This window comes from Gouania willdenowi, chromosome 18 (genome assembly GCF_900634775.1).
Source record: "Gouania willdenowi chromosome 18, fGouWil2.1, whole genome shotgun sequence".
Classification (NCBI taxonomy): Eukaryota; Metazoa; Chordata; class Actinopteri; order Blenniiformes; family Gobiesocidae; genus Gouania; species Gouania willdenowi.
In genome coordinates, this window is record NC_041061.1 from 6,004,440 (window position 1) to 6,023,026 (window position 18,587).

Here is an 18,587-nt window from a genome sequence, read left to right on the forward strand (position 1 = left end):
AGGACAAAAGTCTGAGTCATGGCACTTTACCATTGATGTCTCGCACCTACTTACCGGCTTGGCCAAGATGCAACATTGATTGACCTAGTGCAGTGCTTGCATTTTTCTCAAGCGTCCTCTAGAAGTAATTTTCTTGTCGTACGACAAAGCCACAGCGTGTGTCTGAGTGTGACGCACCTACAAATTGTCATTCAATGTGCAAAACTGAGGACGGCGGGATCTTTGCCATGGTGGAAAACTGGTGTCTTGATTAATGGATAAGTGTGGTGCGGTACTGCCAATGGAAAAGCTTCATTAGTCATAGGCGTAAATGCCATAGTAGTTGAAAACGAGGCAAAATTTTCACTGGTAATTCTCAGTTGCATCTCTGACAGCGATTGATATTTTGCTTGTGGAAAGACAGAGAACACGCTAGAAGGTGTTCTGTCAATAACTTTGCAGATACTCTTGCCAAATTAAAGTGTCCCATTTCCACATCGGAATTCCAAGGACCAATGAAAGAACAGCATTCGATACCGGATCAAATTGCAAATTATCCAAACTTAAATGCTGATTTCAACCACGTTGTCGTCACACGTTATACAGTATAGTAAATTACTTTAAAGGATGCATCATCCAAAGTATTTTACCAGTACGCCAAAGCTCAACAGAAATGGCAGACATCCACAATAATTACTGGTAAACAGTACCAAATAAAACATATACAGTATGGAGTTGTCTTTTTCCAAAGTAACCAAATAACGCAAACAACCTTGACATTAAAATTGCCACAGTGATTGTGTTCTACTCAGAACCTAATGAGTCCAACATGAACATTGAAGCTTTTTTATGAACAGTAGCCTCTTAATGGAAAACCTACTGCTCGTACTTTATCACTTTAATTCAGGATGTTTCCTTGTAGAATATTGTTTATCAAACTGTGTACATAATCTTGCTTTGAGTTGAATTATAACTAATGAAAACATTTGAAGGTATAGTTGCAAAATTGATGAATATCTGCTTAGAACCTATGTTCGTAAGGGTGTCATTATAGTTTGTCATTAACTGCAGCTCCAGATGTTCACAAAGCGTAAAAAGACGCCACAGAGATTCTCGTAAAGCTTCCAGTCAGGTTCCACTCACCTTGTCTGAGGCCAGGATCTTGAAGGAGGCCATGACTTGCTCTGCGGTGTCAGTCTCGGCGGTTTCGCGGGTCATGAAGTCAATGAAGGCCTGGAAGGTCACCACGCTCGTGTTGTTGGGATCCACCAGGGTCATGATGCGGGCGAACTCCACCTCACCCTGAGAGCAAAGGGGACGAAATCAAGGTCAGAAACGTTCATCTTGACCATTTTATCGATCTCACTCTTTTTTTAGACACACATACTCCGCTCTAGTGTCTCTACCTGTTTTATATTCTGACTATAAATCAGTGTTTTTCAACCACTCGTGTTGTGAGAGACTGTTATGGTAGCCTTAGTAATGGTTTTATGTTACTCAGTTGGTTCTATGATGAGTCATTTCCAATGCCAAAGAATTTTCTTGAAAAAACATTCAGCATCTGGCACTTCAGCATACACGTTTTCAGACAACAATCCTCCTTATCAGTAGGTGGCCCTATGTCACTCTGAAGATTGGGAAACACTGCTAACGTTACAATGTAGCGTCAATTCTCTTGACATGATCCAACCATTACCATCACAAAGGGAACAGGCTTAGAGCGGCTCCACGATGTACACCAACCCCTTTCTGTATCTGTCAGTCCAACAGCACACATCACTGCTGTGCTTTTAAAGATCCTACACTACCTTCTTGTTCTGACTTCGGGAAGTGTTGACGACAACCTGTCAGAGACTTTCTAGGGGTGTACTTAGACACAGTGTAACAACTTATCTTTCCAAAGGCCAAACAACAGTTCAAGGTTCCTTTCTTTCTAGTTCTTTAGTTGTAGAACTGACCAGATCGTAACCCATGGAGATGAGACAGGCACGGAAGTCGTCTGGGTCCATCATGCCATTTCTCTTCTGCATGGAAAAAGGAGAAGAAGGAAGGAAACTGTGATGGACAATTGTATTTATGACACTTTTGAATGAAGAACATGTGAAAGAACTTGAAATTGATATCAACTGTTCCAGCGGTTCAGGTTCAGGATATTGAACTTGTTTAGTAATGCCGATGGTCTCACCCGGTCAAAGTGGTTGAAGGAGGCCCTGAACTCGTTGAGCTGCTCTTGGCTGATACCCTTTGCGTCGCGGGTCAGGATCTGGTTCTCCACCTCGTTGATTGTTCTGGCGATGGTGGTGAGCAGTTGCTCCCAGCCGACACGGACGTGCTGCGGAGGCAGAAGGTCAGAAGAGTGTCAGTGGAGACTCGTGGAGTAGAGTTGGTTACCCTCGTACCTCCATGGAGTAGTTGGTGTGCTTGTTGTCGAAAATGAGCGACTCCTGGCTGAGTTGATGGTCGCCCTCCAGCTTGTCAATGTTGGATTTGTAGTTGATGATGTTCTGTTCGTACTGCTTCAGGCTGTTCATCTGTTCCTCCAGAGAGCCAGCAATGTCCACAGACACGTGGCTGATCTCCTGCACGAAGGATAAGGACAACCAGGGCGACGTCAGCAGGATACTAAACATGTTCCGTGTACTTTCTGAAGTTGACGTAATCGTACCTCCATCTTGGTTTGAATCCAGGGTCCGATGATGTTGGCCTGGGCGGCGAATTGGCGCCTCAGCCTCTCGTTGGCCTGCTGTCGGGCCACTTCCTCCTGAAGCATTTGGTCTCTGAGGGGCACGAGGTGCTTCACCTGCAGTGACAAGTTTGTTAGCTGATATCAAACAAATGACTTCCACTGCGTAAACATTCCCCTGAAACCAAACTTTCCCCAGAATTCTCTGTGTGTGTGAAACTAAGGGTTGAGAACTAGTTCCATGTTGATTTGTTGTGGCTAAGAAACGTCCTTGATTTTGGGAGGAACTTTATAACGCATTGAAAAACATCGCAGCTCAGAGATAGATAAAGTTCCTGCGTGATAAGAACCTGAAACTAAAATGAAAACAGCATTTGCGTGGACCCAATACAGAAAAATATATTGTGCTTTTAGAATGAAGACTATGCTCAAATTAAAAAAAAATGGTAGGTTTCTTAAATTTTTCAAAACGACTTTTTCCTTATATACTCATTTTTTAACAGTATTTTTTAGCTAAACATTTGCACATTTTTGATTAAAACTTGTTTGGATGATGCTATTATTCACCCTCTTGCATCATTACCTGTTAGACAATTTAGAGTTTTTAACAAAAACAACTTTTTTAAATGTTAGTCATAAGGTTTGAATTTTAAACTGCACCAATTTTTCCCAGTAAAGTGTGTGACCATTTCAACATTTTCCTGGGTTGGGATTTCAGCCTGTTATCAAGGAAGGGGTTTTTGAGGTCCCAAATAATCTAGTCCAATATCATATCCTGAATTATAGAAATTGCACAATCTACCAGTAAAGTAGCATTTTTTCCATTTCGGATACATTTTGAGACCCTTTTATGAGTGATTCCTCCCCAAAATATTTCTACATTAAATCAGTCTTTTTACAGTTGCGTCAGTTTTGCGAGCTCTTTCTCACATTCTTGCTTCCCACATAAAGTCTATTTTTCTCCGGCACAGATGGTCACATCCATCTGAATGTATGCGAGCGACAGATTGTTCCTTCAGTTATTTTAATTTCCCTCAGGGGCTCACAGCCGGCAGGGTTCAGCGTTTCTACCCTACTATTCCTGTCCTGGTGTCCGTATATGATGGAGGTGCTGTTTCCTGCTCTGTGCTTTCTGAGCTTTAGTGACTCACAGTGTCCCACTTGTTGCTGATGTCCTGAGGAGACAGGTTGGTGTACGGGTTGATTCCTGACAGCTTGATGCCGTAAGTCTGGGCGATCTTCAAAATCTCGCTGTGGATTCCCATCGTGGCCATGCGCTCCTTATCAGCCTCGGGCAGAGTCGCTTTGAACTGGTCATGAGCTGTGATCAGACTCTGAATGTGAAGAGAAGCAAAGAATCATGGATTTATTTCAAGCACATCCTTACAGAACCCCTGAAGTGACATGAGTTTTTCTTTTTAATTTAAAAGCATCTGTGTGTGAATACCTGGATCTCCTCGATGCTGTGGACAATGAACATGTCCTGTAGATCCTCAACGGCTCCGTCCATCCAGTTGTTAAATGGCGCCGCCCTTTTGGCGAACTCCAGGTATAGCTGGTCAATGGTCTCCCACAGCTTCTCCACGCGCTGCAGTCGTAAAAAAACATCTTATAACGGCAGCTCTCCTACAAGGACGGACACGTGATAACTATCAATAACCTAATCAGATAACGGCAAAATCTTTAAGTTTAATTTAAGATAACAAACCGATAAGTCGTAACGTTTAAACCTGCTAAACCAGTTAAGCAAACCAGATTTATCTTAAAGTTTACTTATTCCTCGCCTGGAACGACGCCATCAAAGTGACGGCCTTTGAAACGAAATATGAAACAGCCACTGCACAGACTGTCAAAACAAGCTATAAAAGCAGGAACAGATCTATTCTTTATGGGATTAGTTGGAAAAAAATCTCATTGGCGGATAAAACCAAAACCTCAAATAGAGATGAGCGTATGCGTGGAGTGTCCTTACCTCCAGCGCGTCCCTCCTTTTCTGGGTGAGCGTACCCAGGTTGTCCCACTGGTCACAGATGCCCTGGCAGCGGGTGTTGACTGTGGCAGCATCGTGGTAGTCCAGCTCACTGTAGGACACAAGAGAGGGACACGCCCGGCTTTAGAAGATCAACCATCCACAGCGTATAAGGTTTAACGCTGGTTTTAAACCTGTGGGTTTTTCCTGTTATATAATATTTTAATGGAAAAATCTAAGTAAAATTTGTCTCTAAAGTTAGTAGAAAGTTTTCTGAAATGTGTTGGGGGTTGCAGAGTTCACGCATATTCTGAAACAATTTGAAAAGCATTGAGTTCATTTACCAAAAAAACAGGTCTTAGTTGGATTTAAAATGTGTTTAACACATTAATAGTGTAAGATTTTTTTTTCTAATAGATATGTAATTACAGAACTCTCTCCTGGGCATTTTGGGTCAGACTGCTCTAAGCAGGCCAGATTCCATCATATTCTGATAGCACTCACCAAGGTCTCTGCCTGAGGAGGCTCTGCTATGTTTTGACTACCGCTATCACCAACATACATAACACTGAACAGCAGCAGATTGACTGAGGCACACACGCTGAAGGCTTATTTAGTTCCAAATCTCACACCGGTATGTTCCCCAAAACCCTTAGACCAAATAAACTCTGTGTCCGCATCTGACCAGCAACCCTAAAGCTTGACTCTGTCTCATTCATCAAAACTGCCACAACACTAATCAGCCTCAAATTTCTAAAAAGTTGCTAGCATTTATCCCGATAGCAAAACCAACAAAGAGGCCACGTGGTTGCCGATCGGCATTATTTACAGAGAGCAGAAATATTTTTACTTGTTCATGTTATTTTCAATAAATGTTCCTTCTTAAAAAATTTAGACTCATACCATTTGTTATCATCATTGTATAATTTTTATGATGTAAATTGAGGGAGCAAAAGTAGTATCGGCTCCAAATATTGGCTCAAGAAAATCATCAGTCCGTATCGGTCATCGGCTAAGGCTGATGGGAAAAAAATCGGTATGGACATCGGCCCTAAAAAAATCCATTTCGGTTTATCTCTAGACAAAACCCCGTTAAGATTTTTTTTATAGTGGTTTTGTTGGTGTCTGGTTTAGGTTTTTCTGTTTTTAAATGTTGGTCAAGGTCCTGGTATGTTCCAACACTCCCAGTCCTGTACTTGTAATGAGTCTGATTATCAAAGGACTGCAGTCTTTGATCTTTTTGTTTTGTTGTCGTTGGTGTTGTGGTTTGTTCTGCTGACGGGCGTCTGCCTGTCACTGCTGAGACGAAGGAGGAGTCTGATATCTGTGTTTAACTTCCTGTTTAATGAATCAAAGCATACGTACTTGAGCTCCTGGGCGATGGCAGCGATCTGCTCCACTCGGTCCTGGTGAGCTGCCAGGTCACTCTCAAATGCCTCGTGTTTCCTCATCAGAGCTCTGATCTCCATCAGAGAAGCCGACTCATAATCCTTCTGAGACAGGAGGCCCTCCTTACCTGCAACACAGGAAAACCATTCATTTATTCTCTCTTGTTTATATATTTATTTATTGTGCACATTTATTTATATGTTTTTTGTGGTTTTCATTATTTTCCAGTAAAGTGTTTTTGTTTAGTTTTTTAATAATGTATTTTGGATTTATTAATTTGATTGATTGATTAACTTCAATGTTCACATTTGTACTATTTACATTTGTACTTATTAGTATTTATTTATTATTTGCAATTATTTCTTTGTGCTTTTTTTTGGTGTTCATATACAGGGAAATATGAATTAGTCATTATTTATTAGTATTTTTATTCGTGCCTTAGTTGCAATTATATTTTTGTAATATTTGTTTATTACTATTTATTTTTGTTTATTATTATTTATCTGTGTTTAGTTCTTGGCATTTGTGTTTATTTGTATTTAATATTTGTATTTATTTTTTATTCATATTTATTTGTATTTAATTATTTGTATTTGTTTCTTTCTTTTCATTTATTACTATGTACTACTATTTATTTATTTGTATTTGTTTATTTGTGTGTTTATTATTAATAATACATTTGTAATTATTTATTTTCATTTATTACAGTATACCAATATTTATTTATTAGTATTTTTTATTTGTATTTAACTATTTGTATTTATTTGTGTGTTTGTTTAATACTATTTATATATATTAGTTTGTATTTCTATTTATTTTTTGTTTATTATTTGTGTTTTTTTTTATTAGATTATTTGTATTTTAGTGTTTTTTAATTTGTTTGATGTCCGCACTGTATTCCATTGTATTCAACCTGAGGTCCAGGCCTCGTGCATCGAACACTTCTGCTTGAACTTCTCGGCCAGATGATCGAGTCTCTCCAGGCGACGGATCTCCGTCAGCAGCCACTCCTCGTAGCCCTTCTCAACCTGCTCCAGGCCTTTCCAGGCGTTGGCGATGTCCTGACGGAGCAATACGTTTACACTCAGTGTGTGTGTGTGCGTGTCAGCGTGTGTGTGCGCGTGCGCTCACCGACACCATCTTGCCCTCTGAGGGCATGAACGCCGGCCTGTTGCTGAGCCTCAGCTTGGTCTGCAGGGTGTTGAAGTTGATCTCCAGCTGACATTTCTCCTGGACACGCGGCGGCTTGTGGATGCGGCGGTAGTCGCGGAAGTCTTCCAGCTTCTGCTGCATGGCGCGCATCGTCTGCTCGGCCACTCGGTTCTCCAGCCAGGGAACGGTGCGACGGATCCACTCCAGCAGCTGTGGAGGAGCTCCATCGTTAGTTAGTGGGAAACTTTTGACACGTTTTCAATAAAGTCCACTGAAAGTCACCTTTACAATAAGTGTTGACTAGGCCCAAGGCAGGCTGACTTGATAATAATGTATCATGTTTTTCTGCAGTCAGTGTCTTCTCCTCGTCCTTCTCTCTCTGCTCTGGTTCAGGTGTCGTGAAGCTGATGATGGCAGTTCCTGATCTGTGGTTCACGACTCAACTAGTCTGGGGCAATCTGATGTTTTATCTCTCTATTCTGTTCTGTTGGTCCTTCTGTCCACTAACCCCAACCAGTTGACGCAGATGGCTGCCACCTCTGAACCTGGCTCTAACAGAGATTTCTTCCTGTAAAAAGGGAGATGTTTCTTCCCACTGTCGCTAAATGTTTGTTCGTGTGGATCTTGTTGGGTTTTTTCTTTATTATGAATTTTATATTTTGATAAGCGCTTTGAGATAACTTTGTTGTAATTTGTGCTATATAAATAAAGTTGAATTGAATTGAAAGTTTACCATTTGGATCCCATATTTGTGTTCGATCAGTTCTGTACCCCCAATCATTTTTAAATAGATGGACAGATTGTAGTAAATGGTGTGATTTGTCAGAGAAAAAAACCCTTTGGATGTGCTGTGTATGGGCCACAGACATATGGCACAGACACGGCACCTCGAGGGATACATTGTGCACTACTGATGGTTCTACGATCTCCATGATTTGGCAGATCGTCTTCATGTTTTTATCCTTAATGATCTAATATCATCAGCACATCCTTGGTTGATATTCTACTTGGTCACTTTCTCACTTGAAATTTTTTCAGAACTTTCAAAGGTGGAGAATCAACAGAGATATTTAGCCTCAGTGTGCTTCAGGTTTTTGTCGTCGTAGGTTCCAAATGCATCTTGGGAAACTTGGAAGTATACTTTAGTGGGAACGCTCATCATCTTAACCATAGTATATAGTAGGCAGTATATACTCATTGAATTTGTAGTGTATACAGATTACGCAGAGTACATTTTGAACACCGCCTGTGTTAAGTAGCATTGTCATAAGTTTTCTGCAATGCATTATGGGATGTGGAGTCCTGCATACGGATGCATAGAAGTGTTTTTCCTTCATTCTTTCTGTGATTTATTGTGGAGGACTCTAGCTGCATTTCCATTACCATTGGAAATGCGCAAAATCTAAATAGTGCAATAAAAATCGTTAATCGAAACACCTGAATGTAGAAAAAAAAAAACGTTAAAATATCGCTAAAAAGTTTTCACGCCTTCATGAGGAGGTTTTTTAGACGTTTCGATATTGAAATGTATCGCAAAAGCACTAAATATATTAGTTTTCCAGTTTAACTTGTTATTCAAAGCATAATCAACGTCTGGTAATTATAACTTTTTCTAATGACTATCAGGTGTATCCTTCTGAATGACCACTTTTCTTCGAGAAAACATGGAGTGGTACGTGTGGACAGAAGAGGACATTGAGACGTTCCTTAGCATTATATTTAAAAATGATTACTGCCATATTAGAAACAACAAAGTTCCTGCAGTGAGGTCTGTCAGGGTGAAATTGTTAGTTATGTTTATTAACATATTTACTCATAGACCTTATTCTTTTTAAGGCTTTAAGTTGAGACTTTTCATTTCTGCTGTCTCATGTTTTCTGCTCTCTTCTCGAGGTCAGCTTCCCAAAACACATCTTATCCCTCAGACACGGAGGCATCACACAGTCACATGCCTACACACACTCGCATAGTCACACATACACACCCAATACACATCCATTCATACACACAAACACCATACACGCACACACCTCCAACACTCACGACAATCAGGAGATACCAGAGAACTGGTTGTTTTGACCTAAAGAAGAAACTGTCTCTTTTCACTCTCTTCCCTCACCTCCTCCTCACTGCCCTCTTTATCTCCCGGGGGGAGGAGGGAGGGGGACTGAGGGGGAATATACATGATGAGTTAGAACTGTGGGCCACTCGATCATCGGACGTCCGCCCGGGGCGGTCACTAATTTTGTCCATCTTTGTACTCTTTTTTACTTAGTTTTATAATAAACCTTTTTTTTTTATAAAATCATCAATGCCTCACCTGGACTCCATCATTCAACCAGAGCAATAAATCATGTCTCCAAATGAGGTCAACCGCAAATTTTCCGTAACAGGTCTCGCAGCATTGAGATTTCACAGGAGTTACGAGGTTCCAAAACAACCTTCAATAGAAACACATTCATAGCACAATTATGCAACATTTTAAAATTGCTGCTTTTATTTGGCAAAAAACTGTAATGAAAACACAGCTAGTGATTGGCTTGACATAATTTTTATTGCAGCTTGTTCCCCATATTTCTAATAATGTCCCCTCACTCTGCCAGACATCAAACTTCTGCCAGATTCAGATCTTTCCTTCAAAACGCAAAATCAAATTCCGCCATTGTTTTGCCTCAACTTTCAGGTGGCGAAAACACCAGAAATGTTTTACGAAGTAACTTTGGCAACATTTTTAGAGGCAAATGCCAGAAAGAATAAAGTAAAAACACTTTTATGCATCCATCCGTCGACAGGGACTCCACATCCCACAATGCAATGCAAGTGTTTACAGTGGAGATGAACCTTTAACATCTGTTTTTAAAGCAAATGATCATTAATTTATTGATCTGAGGCCAACATTCGAATCAAATTACACGTCTGTTCAAGGCCTCGATTGGACACTAACAACTAATTAATGATTAATTAAGAGACTTTCTTAATTATTAAATCCCATTGTGGGCTGTTTAGTTTGTCAGTGAACACGTTAAGTTTTACAGTGATCTCATTAGTAATTCATCATCACGTGCGAACATGACTTGACATTTTTTGAACAATGAAAGGAAAATTTCCCGTGTTTCCTCACCTCACTGGCCAACTTCTCATACTCCTCCATCAGCTTCTCGTTCTCCTGGTTGACGGCCAGAACTTTGCAGATCCTGTTGGCGGCGGTCTCGGCCTGAGGGGGAGGAGTCATTGATGGCTTGAAATCAAAGCAAAGCAAAGCACCGTGATGCGGTTTAAAGGAAGGCGGAGCCTGACCTGCTCGGCGCCGGCGAAGGCGTGGTAGAAGCAGGAGACGTAGGTCATGATGGCTTTCTCGTCAGGTTTGGGTGTGTTCACGATATCTGAAGTAGTCAGTGATTCCATACATTTAATGTTGACATTTGTCCACTGATGGGTTTGTTATTTTCCACATGAATTCAACATTTTGAGTCCTTGCGCTCTCACCTTCAGCGTCGAGCATCTTTGGGATGTCCAGGAACTTCTCAGCTACTTCAAAGGCAGTGTTCAGGTTACCAATGGGATCGTCCTACAAACAGATTTCACTGTTAGTGTCACACACTGAGCTAGACGACTGGTTCCAGTGGTTACAAACACACTGTACGTCTTTAACTGGGAATTATATCCGTTTCCTGAAGAAAATGCAAGTGAGGATGCAGGTGTTGGCCCGCATCGCACTGCATTAGCTCGCATTGGTATTAACAATAGCTAGCATTAACTACCATTAGCGTAAAAAAGCATTAACCTAGCTGTCGCCCAATTTTTTCATTGGCCTGATCCTTTCAACGCATGCGCGCAACGCGTCTCCATCCGGTTGGCCTATTTTATGGCAGTTTGTGGACTATTTAGAAGGTTGAAACCCTGCTGTTTGTATGTTTTGAGTGAATTCAGATTTGTTTTGGTTTTTATCTTATTTTCTGTTTGGTTTTTGATTGTCGATGTTTTGTATTGTGTTTTTATCACATATTTGAATGTGTACTATTAACATATTTAACAAACATTGTATTGTCGGTTTCCATTCAAATATCACTTTCCAGCAGCTCTGTCGTATGTGAGTACAGGAAGTGACGTAGTCTATGCGCATGCGTTGAAGGGATCTGAAAGGATCCGGTCCGTGAAAATATTGGGCTCTGACACTAGCATTAGCCTGGCATTAGCATTAACCTAGGAATAGCATTAGCCTAACATTAGTAGTAATCTAGCAATAGCATTAGCATTTAAAGCAGGACTTTAAAGTTCAGCTTATTCAAACATTTTCAGAATATTCATGGCCTACTTAATATTACAATAGTAAAATACTATGAATAACGATAAAACAGAATACAAATCTGACATTAAAATCAATTTAGGAAAATAATTTACAATTTAGCTTTTAAAAGTGACTCCCACGCTTACAGTATTTGAAGGGACTGTGATATCTACAATTGAATTAGTTGTAATTTACACATTCATTCATGTTTTTTCTGTCTTTTTTTTTTTTTTTTTTTTACTATCTCCTGCGGCCCAAATTGGATGCTCTTAAGGGCTGGAATTGGCCCCTGGGCCTTGAGTTTGATAAGTGTTCAAGACATTGCACATTATTCAACCAAAAATATTAATCACAAAAGAAATTTGCAGAGGAAACCCAGAGGTGAAAGAAAGCAAAGAAACCTTTCTCAGTTTGGAGTAGTCGATGAGGTCCGGTCTGTGTCTGTGGATGAGAGCACACAGGGCCAGGCCATCCTTCCAGCTGAAAGAAACCACACAGATGAACATCAGTGGGAAAAATCAAAAGAGGTGTGTTTGTCACACGGCGTCACACGCTCACCTGATGTGGAAGTTCTGCACGTTGACGTTCCTGTAGGGGGCGGTCTTCCTCTGACACCACAGCAGCAGACCCTCCTTAGCAGACGTCTCTGCAGAGGATGGAAATCTTTATTTAATAAACCAAACAAACACAAGCCAAAAGACTCAGAGTCACATTGTTTGTTTAAAAAAACATTATTTGTTTACTTTGTTTACTTCTTCCATGCACCAATGTGTTAATGTATCAGAAATATTTAACATAACGCAGTGGTCCCCAAGACAGAATAACATTTTAAAGTGTTCTGGGTATTTTATTGTGAAAAATGGCCACTTCCGCTCAAGAGATGTGTTCGTAATGTCACACTAACGCACTACAAACTCAATGAGTTTATACTGTCTACTATACACTATAAGTATGATTAGGATGATGAGCGTTCCCACTAAAGTATACTTCCAAGTTTCCCAAGATGCATTTGGAACCTACATCGACAAAAACCTGAATCACACTGAGGCTAAATATCTCTGTTGATTCTCCATCTTTTAAAGTTCTGAAAACATTTTAAGTGAGAAAGTGACCAAGTAGAATATCAACATGTGCTCATTTCATCCATAAACACATTTCATTCCCACATTTCATAGATTTTCGGGGATCCTCCATTGTGCTACTGAAAAAACTTTTGGTCAACTTCAAAGCAAGAGCCTTTTTATAACACTTCTCCTTTTTTTTATTTTGTCATTTATTTGATTTTCTAAATAAATAATGTGACAGTTAATGGCAGCACAACAAACGCCAAAGTCTGTACCTTCCACAGAAATATCCTGAATGGCGAAACGCAGGATGATGGTCCAGATCATACCGAGGGTCATCTTCCCGTTACCGTCAACGATTTCTGCCAAAAAAAACAAACCCCACACACACGATTTGGATTTAAATCTGCGACAATTCAGACAACCGTTGCTTTGGAAGATGAAGTGACAGCTTGAAATGTGAAGTTAGTTTGTGTAGTTCCTCTATTGTGTGTGCGTGCTGGACGAACGGCGTGATCCGATGTCAAACGACCAGTGCATAACCTGAACGCGTTCAAGTCCATCATGTTTTACATCACGTAAATGTATTCCTTCATTCTGTTTATCTTTAATTTAAAAAAAATGTAGAAATTGGTGTTTCATCTCAGCTGGTAATCATGTTATCTGGTGACCAGTTTTTGATCATCACATTTATTAAAAGAAAACTTTAAAAAAAAAAAAACATAGGAAGTGTACTGAAGCCAAACAAACATGGTTAGACTGATTGTTGTGGTTTTCAAACCGTGGGACACGCCCCCCTTTGATGTCATGACGTGGGGCAAGAATGGCCCCTCCCATTTTTTTCCCCACTTTATTTGGTTTTCTTTCTTTAATGTTTCTGTTCTATAATATTTGATTGCACACGTTATTATTATCAGTTTTAAAGAACAACTGAATTTGCCGCCTAAACATCTAGTGACTTTTTAAAAGGGGGGATGAGTAGAACTCACCCTCAGCACCGATGGACACCAGTTTGACGCCTTTGCTGCAGATGAAGTCCAGAGCTTTGTTGACGTTGGCGATCTTGTGGAAACGCATCTTGCCTTTGTCGGGTTTGGGCAGCCTCTCACCTGGTAGCAAACAATGCTAACGTTAGCAACACACTATTAAGATTGACTTGATGTCTTTTTTTTTTTTTTTAAACTAGGATTAGTGTTATATGATTATTATTTATTATATATATGATGGTTTTCTTGTTAGTTGTTTTTTTTTTTTTTTAAAGATATTAACAAGTTAGTTGTTTTGGTCAGATATACAGTTAATACAGACCTTTTCCAAAAAATTAGAATATCATGGAAAAGTTGTTTAATTTCCATAATTCCATTCAAAAAGTTAAACTTTCATAGATTATAAATTCAGGGCCCGTAATTTAAACGATTTCAAGTATTTATTTGTTCAAACCCATGAAAACAGGAATTCAAAAAATTAGAATACTGTGAAGAAATCACCATTTATTTTTCAGTTTTTGCAGAAAAAAGAGGAGGAGAAGGACTGGACTGTTGGCCAGTGGTCCAAGGTCCTCTTTTCTGATGAAAGTAAAGTGTCTTTTATTCAGGAATCAAGGTCCAGGGCTTTGGAGGAAGACGGGTGAGGAACAGAACAGAACATTGCACCCAAATCATGACTGACTGGATATTTCACACTGGGTTCTGTTCTCACCTGTCTTCCTCCAACTGACTGTAATTTAACACCTGCATCATCAGTCTGCAGATTACGTCCTGCCTGTTCCAACGGAAGCATTTTAAATTTTAAATTCAGGCTATGGATGATTAAACATATTTTATTGCTGTGTCATCATTTTGAAGCAGAGGTTCTTAACTTGTGGCTCAAAACCCAAAAAGTGGGTCACAGAATCCCCTTAATAGATTGTGGGCTTTTGCTTGACCAAAAACAAAAAATGCTTTTGTGCTTTTATTTTGAAGGGAATTTGTTTTTTTTGTTTTTTTTTAATGCATAAATAGGTATAATTTTCAAAGTAAGAGCATGTGTTCCAATATTCACCTGATATGACCTCCAGCAGCAGCATGAGTTTAAGGCCATTTCTGAAATCCTCTTCAATGTTTTCAATCTGTGTCCCGGCTTTCCTCAAGTGGGAGTTACACCAGGCTGTGAAGGTCTGAGGGAGGAGGGGCGGAGTCAAAGATCCATCTCGCACACACACACACACACACACTGCTGAGGTTGACCCCGCAGTGACTGCTGACAGAGGTTACCTTAGCCCTGTGATGACTGTTTACTCATCTATTCATTCTGATACTGGTTGACTTTGTTGATCGCTAACACAAACTAGCATTACTAACAAACTACAACAACAAAGACAACAGTAGACTTTACACTGCTCTGTTGTTTGACTTTGGTTCTCAGTGATTCGTTCCTAGTTGTTCTAGTTTACATGTTCTAGGTTCACAAAGTGGGCTACAGGTACCCCAGGGGTACGCAAATTGTCACAGGGGTACGTGAATAGAAATGAAAAAACATTTGGAAACAAATGTCAAATAAAGAGTGTTTTTTTTAAATCATTTTTCATGTTTTTGTTACATAATGAAAAACGAATGATACATGGATTGCTCTGGTTGGTTATATATGGTTTGTTTAATTGGTCGAGTCTGGTTGGTTTATTTGGTTGGTTAGTGATTTGGTTGTTTGTGGTTGGATTGATTGGTCTGGTCTCGTTGGTTGATTGTTGATTAGTTGGTAGTTCTGATAGCTCTTCTATTGATTGGTTATTTTGGTCACCTGGTTAACGATCAGACTTATATACAGGAATAAAGTGAGTCCCAGTTTTTAAACTAGCTCAATAATGCAAACTGACTAAAAGGCATCAGTGGGACATTCAACCCTTCCCAGGTGTGTGTGTGTGTGTGTGCGTGTGTGTGTGTGTGTGTGTGTGTGTGCGTGTGTGTGTGTGTGTGTGTGTGTGTGCGTGTGTGTGTGTGTGTGTGTGTGTGTGTGTGTGTGTGTGTGTGTGTGTGTGCGCGTGCGTGTGTGTGTGCGTCAGGGCCAAACCTTTGCTCAGGTGTGGGTAGTGATGCTGCACACGTACACAGACTGAGCAGCTGCATGTGTGGGTGGAATGATTGATGCACCGATGTATAAATTAGCATCAGAACGAGGTCGGCGCTCCGTAGGTGAACGTATGAATATTTCATCAAAGCACAGAACATTAAACAATCTCTGAATTACAAGGTGTACGTTTCTTTTTCAGTGTGTGGGTGTTTGTTAATGTGACTTCCTGACTAATGCATAGACCTGAGTGGACGAACAGTGAGAGGAAAAGAGAGACAGATATAAAACAGGAGCAATCAGGTGAACTTATAACTAGAACTTTATAATCCCATAAGAGCAAATCTCATCATTTTATCCATCAATAGATGGACAAAGTACCCTTTGACCCAGTGCTGCTATGTGCTAAGCTATCCCAAACATGTGGAACTGACCACTAAGTGTTAACCTAATGCAAACATGTGGTAGTGGCTGCTACAGGCTAAGATACCTCAAACATGTGGGCTTGATTGCTACGTGCTAAGCTAATACTAAAATGTCGGACTGGTTGCTACAGCTTAAGGTTTCCCAAACATGTGGGACTGGTTGCAACGTGCTAAACTAATGCTAAAATGTAGGACTGACCGCAACTTGCTAAGCTAATGTTAAATATGGGACTGGTCGTGACATGCTAAGCTAAACCCCAAAAACATGTGGAACTAGCCACTATGTGCTAAACTAATGCTAAAATTTAGGACTGGTTGCTACAAGCTAAGCTATCCTCATTGTTTGAAGGTGATGTTACATCTAAGTAAATGTTAACTAATTTTTAAATATATCGACATTGACTCATAATTATGAACTAAATTTGTAATTTGTACTAATACAAGAAATTTCTATTTTAATTTGATTTTTGAGTATTTTTAAGCCATTTAGTGTGAATAGATGATGACTGATATGTGGTAGGGTAGGCGATTTTCAAAAACTAGCATGATTTTGAATGTAGCCTCTCCGACGGCTCCGCCTTTACCCCCCTCGCCCCTCCCCTCTGTGCTCCGTCTCACTCACATGCACGCACACAGCTGCTGCAGAAGAGGAGCTCAGCTCATCGCTTGTATTGTGTAGAAACGGCGTCATCTCATTCAGCAGTCACTAAAAAATGAACTTTACCATTACATATGTTAAAAAACGCAACCAAAAACTCTGTTTTAACTCTGGCAGCGGTGACGTGCTTTCAGTGTGAGCTCGTGCATGCGAAGGATCGTGAACGAGCAGGGAGACAGAGAGACGTGATTGGTTAAAAAAAAACGGTTCGTTTTTTTCCATTGGTCGAAGTTATTACAAATTTACAGCTGCTACAGTTGATGGATTTTCTTTGTTCCTTTTTCAGAGCACATACAATCTTAATTTCTGTCAGGACATAAAGACAATTTCAACCAAAAACTTATAAAGTGTATCTGGAGAAAATTACCTACCCTAGCTTTAATCTCCATACACTTTGACAAATGCCATAAATAGGAGGGGCACTGCTGGCTCAGTGTGTTACTTATATATGTTTTATAACTTTTCAAAAACATTTACAATAAAAATATAATTAAATTAATCAAGTTAAAATTTTTCCAGGGAATATTCCCTCTTTTTTGTGTGTGTGTGTGTGTGTGTGTGTGTGTGTGATTGCCTGCCCAGCTGAAGCTGATCCAGTGATTGCATTCTGCAGCTACTAAAGCCTGCTCTGCACTCAGCTCTGGTTCAGTCGCTGCTGCTCATGTGCAGCTACAGGGGAGGGAATGCAGTGATGATGACGCTTATGTCAAACGTCTTAAAACAATGACTGAGTTTAAATGATGGGACATGGATAATAAAGGAACAAACTTGTATGGTATTCAGCCATAACTCTATCTTATTTTGAAGCATCCATAATATTTCTATGAAATTGTTTGCCAATGGAAAGGATGAATATGAATTTCATTCTCGTGTTTCTTTTTATAAAATAAATGACTTAAATTAGAACATTAAACAAATTAAAAGAGAAGTAAAACTGAAACTCTTCCATCTACTCCCGTGATTCGGTGATAGACAAAAATCAATATGGCAATAATAATTGTCTTTCTGCCACTCACGATCTGATAAACAATATGCTTTTTTTTGGTTTTTTTTTGGAGGGGGGGGGGGTTTATTTTAATGTTTTTCATCTTTTTTCCCTATGCCTGCTTTTGTCATTAAATTTTTAACATATATTATTATGCACAATTGTGACCGTCACTTGCTCTACCTAAGGAAGGGTGAATTAAACTTTATTAGGATGTAAAAATAAGGGGCAGTGTTACACCTAAGTGAGGGGGGAAATACAAGGGTAAAGAAGTTAGGGAGTACAGGACAGTTTTACATAAAACAGAAGGCACTCCTGGTTTGTTTGACCTTTAAAAGACCTGTGGCTGTGTTGCAAATGCCATACTAGTGTACTACTCATATTATACAAAGTCTGACATTAAAATGAGTATGTAGTGCTTTACAATTCAATAGTATGGAAAGGTTGAGTGCGAGAGAAATACCTGAATGTATACTATAAAGGTAATTTTTTAAAGTATACACATTGGGTACACTAGTCTTACTCAACCGTCCCATGATGCAATGTGAGCAAAATGTAAAATGGTCCTGGGACCGGCTTCAAGCTAAAAATCAAACATCACCTTTTCAAAACAAAAGCATCTCTTCTGGTCAACCATTTGGTTTTTTTTAACACTTTTGTAAATAGGACTCTTGTTTTGAAGTTAACCGGAAGTTTAGTCAGTAGCACAATGGAAAATCTCTGAAATGTCGGCATGAAATGTGTCTCCGCAAGTTTTATGGATCAAATGAGCACATGTTGTTTTTCTACTTGGTCACTTTCTTTATTAAAATGTTTTCAGAACTTTCAAAGATGGATAATCAACAGAGATATTTAGCCTCAGTGTGATTCAGGTTTTTGTCATTGTATGTTCCAAATGCATCTTGGGAAACTTGGAAGTATACTTCAGTGGGAACTGTCCGTCCTAATCATAC

General features: G+C 39.7%; 1 protein-coding gene across 1 annotated transcript in view; it reads right to left on the minus strand.

Annotated features, from left to right (window-relative positions):
- actn3b (actinin alpha 3b) overlaps nucleotides 1-18,587 on the minus strand; it is a 36,596-nt gene that overhangs the window by 686 nt on the left and 17,323 nt on the right. The window contains 19 exon segments of the mRNA XM_028473859.1: nucleotides 1,123-1,281; nucleotides 1,938-2,003; nucleotides 2,165-2,311; nucleotides 2,379-2,558; nucleotides 2,645-2,779; nucleotides 3,814-3,996; nucleotides 4,110-4,250; nucleotides 4,635-4,743; nucleotides 5,997-6,147; nucleotides 6,934-7,081; nucleotides 7,152-7,382; nucleotides 10,294-10,458; nucleotides 10,461-10,555; nucleotides 10,659-10,740; nucleotides 11,862-11,940; nucleotides 12,019-12,106; nucleotides 12,800-12,886; nucleotides 13,514-13,633; nucleotides 14,565-14,679. Coding sequence (XP_028329660.1) covers nucleotides 1,123-1,281; nucleotides 1,938-2,003; nucleotides 2,165-2,311; nucleotides 2,379-2,558; nucleotides 2,645-2,779; nucleotides 3,814-3,996; nucleotides 4,110-4,250; nucleotides 4,635-4,743; nucleotides 5,997-6,147; nucleotides 6,934-7,081; nucleotides 7,152-7,382; nucleotides 10,294-10,458; nucleotides 10,461-10,555; nucleotides 10,659-10,740; nucleotides 11,862-11,940; nucleotides 12,019-12,106; nucleotides 12,800-12,886; nucleotides 13,514-13,633; nucleotides 14,565-14,679 — 2,481 coding nt within the window.